General features: G+C 41.8%; 1 protein-coding gene across 1 annotated transcript in view; it reads left to right on the top strand.

Moving 5' to 3' along the window:
* Positions 1 to 12,664, top strand: part of CACNA1C (calcium voltage-gated channel subunit alpha1 C) — a 714,429-nt gene that overhangs the window by 608,923 nt on the left and 92,842 nt on the right. Inside the window, exon 30 of the mRNA XM_074938754.1 lies at positions 4,149 to 4,259. Coding sequence (XP_074794855.1) covers positions 4,149 to 4,259 — 111 coding nt within the window. The remainder of the gene's footprint in view (positions 1 to 4,148; positions 4,260 to 12,664) is intronic.

The following is a 12,664-nucleotide window of genomic DNA, read 5'->3' as shown; positions in this document are numbered from 1 at the left end:
CTACTAAGAACATAAGAATGGTCCTAGTGGGTCAGACCAAAGATCCATCTAGCCCAGTATCCTGTCTTCCAACAGTGGCCAGTGCCAGGTGCCCCAGAGGGAATGAACAGAACAGGTAATCATCAAGTGATTCATCCCCTGTCGCTTATTCCCAGCTTCTGGCAAACAGAGGCTAGGGACATCATTCCTACCCACCCTGGCTAGTAGCCATTGATGAACCTATCCTCCATGAATTTAGTTATTTTTTGAACCCTGTTATGATCTTGGCCTTCACAACATCCTCTGGCAAGAAGTTCCACAGGTTGTGTGAAGAAATACTTCCTTTTATTTGTTTTAAACCCTGCTGCCTATTAATTTCATTTGCTGACCCCTAGTTCTTGTGTTATAAGAAGTAGTAAACAACACTTCCTTATCTACTTTCTCTATACCAGTCATGATTTTATAGACCTCAATCATATCTCCCCTTAGCTGTTTTTTTTCCAAGCTAAAATGTCCCAGTCTTATTAATCTCTGCTCATAAGGAAGCCATTCCATACCCCTAATCATTTTTGTTGCCCTTTTCTGAACCTTTTCCTATTCCAATATATCTTTTTTGAGATGGGCTGACGACATCTGCACACAGTATTCAAGATGTGGGCATACCATGGATTTATATAGAGGTAACATGATATTTTCTGTCCGATTATCTATCCCTTTCTTAATTTTTGCCAGCATTCTGTTTGCTTTTTTGACTGCTGCTGCACATTGAGTGGATGTTTTCAGTGAACTATCCACAATGACTGCAAGATCTCTTTCTTGAGTGGTAACAGGTAATTTAGACCCTATCATTTTATATGTATAGTTGGGATTATGCTTTTCTATATGCATTACTTTGCATTTATCAACATTAAATTTCATCTGCCATTTTGTTGCCCAGTCACCCAATTTTGAGAGATCTTTTTGTAGCTCTTTGCAGTCTGCCTGAGTCTTAACTATCTTTAGTAATTTTGTATCATTGGCAAATTTTGCCACCTCACTGTTTACCTCTTTTTCCAGATCATTTATGAATATGTTGAATAGGACTGATCCCAGAACAGACCCCTGGGGGACACCACTATTTACCTCTCTCCATTCTGAAAACTGACCATTTATACCTACCCTTTGTTTCCTATCTTTTAACCAGTTACCAATCCATGAGAGCACCTTCTCTCTTATCCCATGGCAGCTTACTTTGCATAAGAGCCTTTGGTGAGGGACCTTGTCAAAGGCTTTCTGAAAATCTAATTGCACTATATCCATTGGATCCCCATAGTCTGCATGCTTGTTGACCCCCTCAAAGAATTCTAGTAGATAGGTGAGGCATAATACCCTTTACTAAAACCATGTTGACTCTTCCTCAACAAATTATGTTCATCTATATGTCTGACAATATTGCTACTCTGAAACCTTCTTTATTATAGTTTAGTACCAGTTTGCCAGGTACTGAAGTCAGGTACAGTTTACAGGCCTGTAATTGCCAGGATCAACTCTGGAGCCCTTTTTAAAAATTGGCATCACATTAACTATCCTCCGGTCATCTGGTACAGAAGCTGCTTTAAATGATAGGTTACAGACTACAATTAGCAGTTCTGCAATTTCACATTTGAGTTCCATCAGAACTCTTGGGTAAATACCATTTGGTCCTGGTGACTTATTGCTGTTTAATTTATCAATTTGTTCCAAAACCTCCTCTAATGATACCTCAATCTGGGACAGTTCCTCAGATCTGTCACCTGAAAAGAATGGCTCAGGTCTGGGAATCTCTGTCACATCCTCAGCCATGAAGACCGATGCAAAGAATTCATTTAGTTTCTCCGCAATGGCTTTATCATCCTTGAGTGCTCCTTTAGCACCTCGATCGTCCAGTGGCCCCACTGGTTGTTTAGCAGGCTTCCTGCTTGTGATGTACTTTAAAAAAAATTGCCATTATTTTTTGAGTCTTTGGCTAACTGTTCCTCAAATTCTTTTTTGGCCTTCCTAATTGTATTTTTACATTCCATTTGCCAGTGTTTATGCTCCTTTCTATTTTCCTCACTAGGATTTAACTTCCACTTTTTAAAGGATGCCTTTTTGCCTCTCACTGCTTCTTTTACTTTGTTGTTTAGCCACAGTGGCTCTTTTTTGGTTCTCTTACTATGTTTTTAAATTTGGGGTATACATTTAAGTTGAGCCTCTATTATGTTGTCTTTAAAAAGTTTCCATGCAGCTTGCAGAGATTTCACTTTTGGCACCGTATCCTTTAATTTCTGCTTAACTAACCTCCTCATTTTTGTGTAGTTCCCCTTTTTGAAATTAAATTATACAGTTTTGGGCCTCTGTGGTCTTTTTCCTGCCACAGGGATATTAAATTTAATTATATTATGGTCACTATTACCAAGCAGTCCAGCTATATTCACCTCTTGGACCAGATTCTGTGCTCCACTTAGGACTAGCCCCACCTTTAATGATCTGGTAAAGAGGATGAACAGTGAGATGGAAAATTTTGCAGTAGACACATTATGTGGGTAATTCAAGACTAGAGAAGACTGAGAGTAACTTCATAGGATCCTAATAAAGCTAAGTGAATGGGCAACATGATTTCAGACATAATTCATAGTTGACAAATGCAAGGTAATGCACATTGGAAAGAATAATTTGAACTACTTATGTAGATTGTTGGATTCTGAATTAACTGTAATTACTGAGGAGCAAGACTTGGCATCATTGTGGACAGTTTAATGAAACTGCTGTGAAGTATGGAGCAGCAGTCAAAAAAGTAAACAAGATGTTAGGAAAGACTGGGGTAGGAAATAATATTGCAAATGTAATTATGTCCTTATGTAAATCAATAATGCATCCTCTACTGGAATACTGTGTTCAGTTCTGCTAACCCCCATCTCAAAAAAGAAGATGTCCAGAGACAGATGACAGAAATTATTAGGTGTATAGAAATACTTGCATGTGAGGGCAGATTGTTGAGATTGAGACCGATTGCTATAGAGAGGGGACATGCTAGAGGGGTGCACAATAATGAATGGTCTTGAGAACGTAAACTGGGTGCTCCTATTTACACTTCCTCAGAATACAAGAACAAGGGCACATTTAATGAAACGAAATGCAACAAATTTAAAACTGATCAAAGGAAATACTGTTTTTAGCCAACATATAATTTACCTGTGGAATTCACAAGGTGTCATTGGAACAAAGAGGTAAGTAAGGTTAAAAAATGATTGGATGCTTATATGTATCCATAAGTACATTAGATAGGAATTAAAAAATTAGGAATTTAAATCCTCATGCTTCAAAGCATAAGCCAACCATTAACATGTGGAGCCCCAATTTAGCAAAGCATTTGAACATATCCTTAAATCCATCCGTAGTCAGCAAAGCATTTAAGTACATGCATAAGTATTTTGTTGAACTGGGACCAGAGTTAAGAAGAACCTTCCTGTATGAGCAGGTTCTTTCATAATTGCCTATTATGCCATTTCTGTCAAGTTCCTGTGAAGCTTCTCGTATTGGCAATTGTCAGGAACAGACTACTAGACCATATTGTTGCGGTCCAAATACAAGACAGAACAAGGCTTTAAGCAACCAAGCAGGCTGGTCTGCCTTGTCAGCTTTCCACCCTCTCTTTTATTCTCCCCCTCCTCCTGCGCATTACATACTCCAACAGATAAAAGGAATACACTGGCTTTGTTTAATATTCTTATTTACCAATTTCTATCTACCGCATTCCTTGCTCTCGGCCCTTGAGCCCAGTCCTGGGAGGCTTCCCACGGTTCATGTCCTCTGGGCGAGTTTCCAAGGTTCATGCCCTTGAGAGGAGCCATGTGTGCACTGCTCCTACACAACACTCAGGGTGTGCCCTGAATGTTGCCAAGTGCATGAACCCTGCATGAATCCTTCACCATATGGACTGCTGGTTTGGTCTAGTATGACAATTCCTGTGTTACAGACACGAACCAATCCTAAAGAGATCCACATCCAGTCTTCCTCGACTGAAGGAAAGTTATTGCTGTGAATGAATTTAAGGAGAGAGGAGGCATAAACCTGAAAAAATATAGGCAGTCCTCTTTAAGTGGGGGATGAAACCCTATATATCCAAACAACCCATTCTTCACAATGCTTCTGGGATGCTTTTTTTTCAGCACTATGGTCAAAGCTGTCCCTTCAAACAAGCCATGAATATCCTCAACATGCTCTTCACGGGTCTCTTCACCGTCGAGATGGTTCTGAAACTAATTGCCTTCAAACCCAAGGTAGGTGCTGTAGATTGGGAATTTCTCTTCCTGTGTGTGGTGGAAGTGAAGAGAAAATATGTAATAACCCTACCCCACCCCTGCAGTCACCACCCAGTAGCTAAACTGGGCAGTTACTCTCTGGATTGGAGTCTCACCCTGTGTTTGGAAGAGCTTTTCTCAGGTAGAGAGTAGACACGTAAAAAGAGCAGTGTCTTTTAGGAGAGGAAGATCCTGCTCCTTCGTTATTATGAAGTCATGGTAGTTACTCTACAGTTAAGGCTACAGCCTGATTTCCATATTGATGCTGGTCTAATGCTCTCTCTAACTTTCCCAAAACAAATTTTATAGCCTGAAACATCTCCTGATCAGTCCCCAGGCCACAAGTGATTTTAAAGAAAAGTGAAGTTAATCAAATATGATTCATTTTGATTTATGGTACTTGGAAATTTTTCTTTGGGTTTTGGAAAAAATATTCTAATTGATCTACTCACAGGTCAGTTATCAGTCTGCTCATCAAAATGGCTGGCAAATTGGGCTTGTACCCTAGTGCTTTGTGAGGATTACAGCATAGAGCTGGTTTGGATAATGTTAGTTTTGAATTTAATAATTTATTGTCAATGTTGGAAACCCCACCAGTTCCTGTCTCCAGGGATTATTACGTTCACAGGAGCTACACATTCCACTAACATAATTATACCAGAAACAAAGTTGTAATTTACAAGCTCTTCCAGCTAACCCAACACAGCTCTTAAATTAACTGAGGCCTTCATCTTTTTAGTATAGCTTCAGCTACATTTCATGAAGTCTCAATATGGCATTAACAAAGGTGACAGTCTCCACCATGTCCAACAACCAAGCTTGTCTATTATATTGAAAGTTAAAGCACCACCTTTCACCAACCTGTCATCCTTCTTCCCCTCAGCAGTGCACTAACTTTCTGCTTAAACTCCACTCAAACCAATATCTCTCTCCAGCATCATCTCTATGTTGGTTCTTCTCCTTCCTACCCCTGCACCTCTAGCCCCCTCTTACCTTTTTCTATAAGGCCTTTTAAAAGGTGGAGGAATGAGGAAAGTCACAGTCTCTGCCCTCAGCCAGCCCAGAATCTCTCTCCCTTCTCCCATCATCCTCTTATAGGTAGCACTCATGAAGGTCACAAGTTTCATGGGTTATGTTCAAAATCTTGGTACTTTTGAGAGATCTCAAATGTAGTGCTTGTGAAAATTACAAGCATCACTGGCTGTACCAGCAGAGCTTGTAACTTTCAGTAGGCAGTAGGCTTACAAGTTTGTGACTTTGCCACATATGCTACCGTAGAAATTCTTCTAAGTCCAACACTTTGTAAAAACCTTATATGCATATTATATGTGTAGGAACATACCTCATGCATTTAGTAGCATTCTTCTGCTTAGATCCTGCTTTGTTACACTCTTCAAGCTTTGCTATGGGCTCTGATCACTGTGAGTTTAAAAATAACCTGAGAATATTTCTGAACTAAAACTTCCCTGTGACCTAATTAAAGATGAGACTATATGGCATATCTTTTTAACACTCTTTAACACATACTAGAACATCAGGGTTTTAATAAAGAGTTTTGAAAGCCAGGACATCCTGAGTTAAGGTCCCAGCATCAACCATAACTCTGCCCCTACCCATGCTGAAAGAACAGCCAGCTACAGGAATACACCATATTAAAGATAGAAACTAAAAATGCCTGAGCGCCAAAAATAGCCCCAACACTTAATTTAATTTTAGAGGAGGTCAGACTAGACGATCACAGTGGTCCTTTCTGGCCTTGAAATCGATGAACTAATATCTTCAAAGGGGAAAAAACAGTAAAACAGGGCATTTGTCCCCAAAAAATGAGGGTGGGGAGAATGAATCTATGGAAATTGCTAGTACAGCTAAAAGCCTGCCTTAAGCAGCATATTAATGCTGATTTATATTCTGTACCAGTGCAGTGATTTTGTAAATCTTGGAACATCAAATGTGTTCTGCAATGTAACTCCCAGTTGCCCTCCTTATCACAAAGGTGTGACCTTCAAGCATGTAGAAGTGCCATCATGCACTGCTCCATCTTGATTCAAACTGCCTGCCAAAGAAGGATACCACCTACTTCTAGAAGGCCTTGGATCAAGGTGGACCACTGCATGATGGGATCTGAAGTCACTATCTCTGTGGGCCATGCATTACAGCTATAACGTGCTGCTCTATTTTATCTATGTAAGTTGGGCACAGACTTCCAGCTCTGAGAAAGATGGTGGTGCAGCCCTCAGCTAGGCGGGGGCTGGGCACCCACTACCATGAATGGTATAAAAAATGGACTGCAAATGGGTAGTTATCCCTAAGTTATCTGAACAATCTAAGAGATGGAGAGCTTTAAGATACAGTCACCCTCCTCTCCCACTGAAACATCCCAAGTTCCCCAGCAGAAGCTAAAGAGGGGATTTTAAGTGCCATTAAGTTTTCCCAAGTATGAATGACTAGCTTAAATGCTTACGGGGTCTCTGTTGTAGATGGAATTGGCTGCCGTTTCCAGAGCAGTAAAGCCCAAACCAATCTTTGATTAAGCTATTTTGATGTTATGCCTAAAGCCCAGTCTTTTCAGGCTGAGGAGTTTCTGAAAGTGATGGAGCAGTTACTCCTTTATGACTGACTGCAGAGGAGCAGGAGACATAGATGGGGACCTGAAGGTATCATGCTCTCACCTGGGCAACAACAGGAAAGGCTTTTAGGAGAGGACAATGCAGGAGAAATGAATGTGAGAGAAGCAGCAGCAGGCCTGTCACAGAACTAAAGCTAGGGAGTTTGCTCTAGGGAGCACACCACTTTCTACAGCTGCTAGTATTTCTGAACCCAGCAAGAGGCACCATATAGGTAATGTAACTACTGCTGGATGTTGGGAAGTTGTCACATACCTACTCCTCTCCCAGCCACTCCCTAAAGGATAGTTGGAAAGGAATGGCCCCAGCATCTCCCAGTAGTTATAGTTAATCGCAGTATCTCCCAGGAGGGGTCCCAGCAGGAACTGTTGAAGGAGCAGTTACTGTGTGGATCACACAGCTGCTCATGCCTTTTCACGAAAGAATAACTGAAGAGAATGAGATAGGTGCTGTGGCCATCAGGGAGCTCACAATCACTTGGTCCCAGCTTCTCCCTGCAGGAGTCACTGTAGGGAGTGTGCAGAAGTGGCCATGTAGAAGTATAGAGCTAATGCAATCCCAGTCTCTCCCAGCATGAGTACCATAGGCAATGGGGTAGTAGTGCTGGCTGAGGGGAGTTTACAGCTACTCCTATCACAGCTGTTTCTCGCTGGCATTTCTGTGAATAATAATGAAAGACATATCATGGCTCTTTCTGATTCTGTATGTATTTTTCATCATGTCCATAGACCTCTAGCATTATTTATCTCTTGGCCCCTGTTTTCTTGAGGCAATGTGCCCTGCTCATTCAACTCTCTTGATGGCATAATGGAAAGGAAAAAGCCCAAGAAGGAATCAGTTCCATAAGCACTAATTGTGAGCACAGGCTTACCCTGGCATTGGGAATTTACTTGTATAATCCAGTGCTGGAGCTACTTCTTGCATTAGAGTAAGGATTCAGTAATCAAGAGGCTATTCTCTGGGCTGGGGAACTACATTTAGTCCAGGATCTGGGTCCTCCTCCAAATACTATTCCATGCTCTGTAAACAGTATTTGAAGGTGGTAGAAAAACAAGAGGTTTCATAACTAAACACAGCCCTGGCACTGGGAATGCTTGGCCTTTGCAGCGAATCTGTATGTCGCCCTTCTGTGAGCAGTGCTATCTCTTTAGTTAGCCTCTGTGGGGGCAGGGCAGTCTCTGTCATTTATGCCCAGTGGTGGGGATAGTGCAGTCTTTCAGCTGACACCACTTAGTAGGAGCAATACTGTCTCAAGCCCATGTCTTTAGGCTTGCAATGTTTTTCTGGAGGAGAGGCACAGATCTCTCAGGTTTTATCAGTGTAAGGCAAACAGCCCATCAGCATCTAACCTACTCCAGGCATAGAGAGGGAATGAGAAGTAAAGAATTTGCTAATAATCAGAAAGAGATTTGGGATGATTAGGGCTGCTGATAAGGAACACATCCACTGTGGTCCTTGCATCTCCGTGCAGAGTATTAACCTGCTGCTCTGAAATAAGACTCCCAAATGGACTTTGAGTGTTTGTCATGGCCAAGTCCCATAAACTGATTCAAGATTAGTTACTCTGAATAGGCAGGCAGTTTAAAGAGATGTTCTTGAGGCTTGGGAAACGGGGGGTTCTGGTGTTTGTGTTTCTAATTTTTAAAGAGCTCCAGTCACTCTGGTGAGCTTTTTGTGATGGTGCTTCTAGGGTTTTCTCTTTAGAACTCAGAGTCCAGTCTGAAATTTGTACACACATTTGTGCCCCCTGCCCACAACACACCCATAATCTGCCTAGGCAGACATGGCATGAAATACAAGGGAACAATTTAATTGCTAGTGCAGTCAGGGACATAAACTAGTTCTGTAGCCCTTTACACCAGTAGATCTCAAAGTGCTTTACAAAGGAGATCAGTATCATGGTCTCCATTTTACAGATGGGGCAACTGAGGCCCAGAGAGGTGAAGTGACTGGCTCAAGGTCATCCAGCAGGATAAAAGCAGAGCAGGGAATTGAACCTAGGTCTCCTGAATCCTAGTCCGTACTCCCACCACTAGGCCACATTGTCTTCTATAAAGAGACTAGTAGCAACTTCAGTGGACTTTTTCCCACTTATGCCACCAATGACATTAGCCATGATCAGTAGCCCAATAGGTGTCTTTAGCTAGAGAAATCCAGAACTGAGATGGGCTTGAGTCAGATCCCCAAATGCAAACACCCCCAAGCTTTGTGGGAGTTCAGATCCAGGTAGAAACTCAGAGATGGATCATTGGCTCTATAATGGGCAAAACTGAAGGCCTGAATGCGAACATGCACATATTCATGAACTTTGGGAAAATGGGACTCTGGAAACAAACTTTCCAGCTCTAACCTATCTCTAATCTACAGTAGAATTGTATGAATAAAAGGCCTGATAAAGAACCAAACAAATCTGCCACTCGTTAGAAATGTTGTCCCTTGGAGAAGTAAAAATTCATACATCCATATGTTCCCCTACACTCATGTCCTAAGCCACAGTCATGGGGTGCATCAGCTGCACATCACCCTCATTGTTGAAGCTCCTACTTGTTTCATAACCTTATGCCAGAAGATACCATCACTGCTAAACAATGATACTGGTGGACTGTTTGTTATTTTGGCGTTTCAACATTAAGAGTGGCCTCTCAAGAACAGGAGTACTCTCCTTTCCAGAGAGGAAGGTTCATTTACTGGAGCTGTCTTCTCTCCCTGTTTCATGAAAAGAACACATTTTTTATAACTCATACAGGTAGAGAAAAAGGATGAAGAGTCAAATTAGTCTCTGCTTTAACTCTGTTGGCTTCATTAGCATTTCAGGGAATGAATACAGGGATGAATTTTCCCCAGTGAATCCTGTAACTGTTCAGAGACATCGGGAAATGGTTTCTTTAATTGCTGAGCCTTTCATACTGTGCTTGTCTTCTCAGAAAATGTTCATTATACCCTCCCAGAACCATTTGTTGAGTCAGAAATAGGATCCTAGAAAACTGAATTTCTACTACCACTCTCTTCCTGGCACTAAATCAGGTGGTACTTCAATGGAACTACTCACATGAATAAAGCAAGGCATATGTTTAAGTACCTTGCTGAATCTTGGCCCATGTGAAGAAGGGGAATACTGGGGATTTGTCTCAAGGAATCATAGATATTAGAGATGTAAATGATCATATAGTCCATTCCCCTTGCTGTCCAGTGTAGCAGCCAAAACTTCTCTCTCCTTGATGGTTACAGGTAGGTGACTGTCATGTCCCCCATAAATCCTCATATAGCCAAGGCAGGCATATTTAGATATTTTAATTTTTTCCTTCTAAGGTCATTATGTCAGGCCCACTGCTGCTTTTCTCTGAGTTCCCTCCCTTTATTGACATCTTTTTGGTATAGAGGTGTCCAGAACTGTATGCATTACAGTAAATGAGTTTTGCATTCGGTGCAGGATGTCCACTCCCCAGGCAGTTCCAGGAAGGATTGTGACTTTCTCTACACAGGGGAGTCCTGACTACCAGTCCATCCCTCAATTCACTAGAGAACCCTCCCATTCTCAGCCCTAATTGATGCATGCTTCCACATTTATTAATAGATCTACTTTCTCTCTAGTATCTCTTTTTCTCTGGGTATATTTGGCTATCTTTATTCCACCTTTAAGCCCTTCACTTACCATTAATCATACATTTGATGCTCTTATATTTCCTTTCATGCCTGCAAACTGACTCATCTGTTTTGGTTCCCTCCTGACTACTCCATTTCAGTTCCTTTTTTTACACTCAGCTTTTTGGAATGTCTTTTGCTAAGCCACATTGGCTGCTTCTTATTCCTTGCATTCTACTTTTTCAGAGAGATCACAATCTGTTGTGCCTTGGTTATGACATATTTTAGCATGCTCCAGCCTTTGCTCATGCTACACCGTCCCATTGCACCATTCTCATGAAGTTTCTTAATTTTTGAAATCTATCATTCTTTGTATTGCTGCATTCTTGTCGTCTTAGAAATATCTATCTATCATAGGCTGTTGAAGAGGCATCAAACACCAGAAGATTTGAGCCCCTCTGGCATATCAAGGACTCTGGCACACGTGGGAGGATCAGATTAAGGACCTTTCTACACTAATGCAGCCATGTCAGGAAACCTGGCTGCAACCAGGCTGTCTCCAGCCCAGTTACAAATATTGTTCCAATTTGTAATGTAGACTGGATTTCAGCTGTGGTCCAAGGATTTAACCAGCTGTAGTACACAGTTAAGGTCCAACCCACACACAATAACTAGGAACCATATTTTTGTTGTAACCAGGTTCCTTGAGGTTCAGTGCCATGGTTTATAGCATAGAGGAGGTGTTAGCTCAGGGCTGGATTATCCGTGAGATTCAGGAATAGAGCATCCAGATACCATGAGACTCCTGAGTGCAGGCTACCCAAAGACTTTGACTAGGCTGTTCTGGTTGTTAAAAGGCTCAAACGCTGTGATTTCTTTCTGCACTGGACTTGAGGCAGCCAGGATAGACATCAGGCTGATTCCTCTCATCAGCCTCTGTTTCATCCTTTCTGCTGTGCAGGAGACAGCAAACTAGAGGACACTGAGCTAAAAGAGGTATTGGCTAACTGGCTCACCCACCCAGCTGCAACAGAAAGGGCATTCTGCTCCCTTCCTTTAATATCTTAGTGATTGGGAGCAGGGGCCTGAAAAGGGAAAGAGAGGGAGGAGGGGTAAGAAAAAAAAAAGATATGAGGGGCCATAAGGAGAGGGAAAAGATAATGAACTTCCTTTGAGGATGAAAGTTGGACAAGAGACACTGGAACATGAGGAGAGCAAGGAAGGACCGGACAATGGGATGTGAGGACCAAAGAAAGTGAGAGAACAAAGAGACCGTGTATGAGGGGAAGGAGAGGAATAACAACAGAGAACTGGGTTTCAGGGAAAGGGAAAGAAACAAAAGCAGGAGAGGAAATACTGTATATAAACAATGGGCAGGGGCGAGGAGAGAGAATTTTTAAAGGAAGAGAAAATACAAGACACAGAAAGAGGAAAACATTAACAAAATGGACAAGGAGACGACTAACCAGAAAAGTGGAAAGGAAAAGAGAGAGAAGTACAGAGTGGGGTAGAATGAAAGAGTGAGATGGAAAGAGAAAAATAAAGAAGGGAAAGAAAAACAGAGGGAAATGGAAATAAAAACCAAGGAAGGAGGCATATAACTTTTAGGGTAATAAATCCTATTTTATTTATGCTTCTACATGTTACTGAAGTTCCCTGGCAGGGGTTGCACCTCCTGTGTCTGAAGGGCATTGGTTTTTCATTCACAAAGTCTCCTGAGGTGCTGTTCTGTGGGGATTGGAACTGGGTGAATAATTAATACTCGATGCATTTCACCTCTTTTTGTGTGGATTAGAGGTGAAACTCACCCATGGTGCAGGGGTTTGATGCAAAATCCTCATCACCATGTGAGCCATACAGAAGAGCCACATACACCCCCTGCACACCACAAAACTGACCTGCACATCAGCTTGAGGGCAGTTTGGAGGTGGGAGGCCTATAGGCATGTTGGCCCTGGGTGAGAGGAGTGAATCTATGATAGATAAATTACCATTATCCTCATTGCAAAGAGGGGAAGCTGAGGCACAGAGAGGTTAAAGCCAAAGTCAGTAAGGTGGTTAAATACAAGGGCAACTTAAATATATGCCTAATCCCGTTGACAGCAATGGGCTTTTTCATGAGTGTAAAATTATGCATGTGCTTAAGTACTTTGATGAATCAGGCCTAAGTGATTAGCCC

The sequence above is a fragment of the Natator depressus genome, chromosome 1, assembly GCF_965152275.1.
Source record: "Natator depressus isolate rNatDep1 chromosome 1, rNatDep2.hap1, whole genome shotgun sequence".
Classification (NCBI taxonomy): Eukaryota; Metazoa; Chordata; order Testudines; family Cheloniidae; genus Natator; species Natator depressus.
Note: the sequence above shows the minus strand (reverse complement) of the source record. Positions and strands in the feature narration are given on the sequence as shown.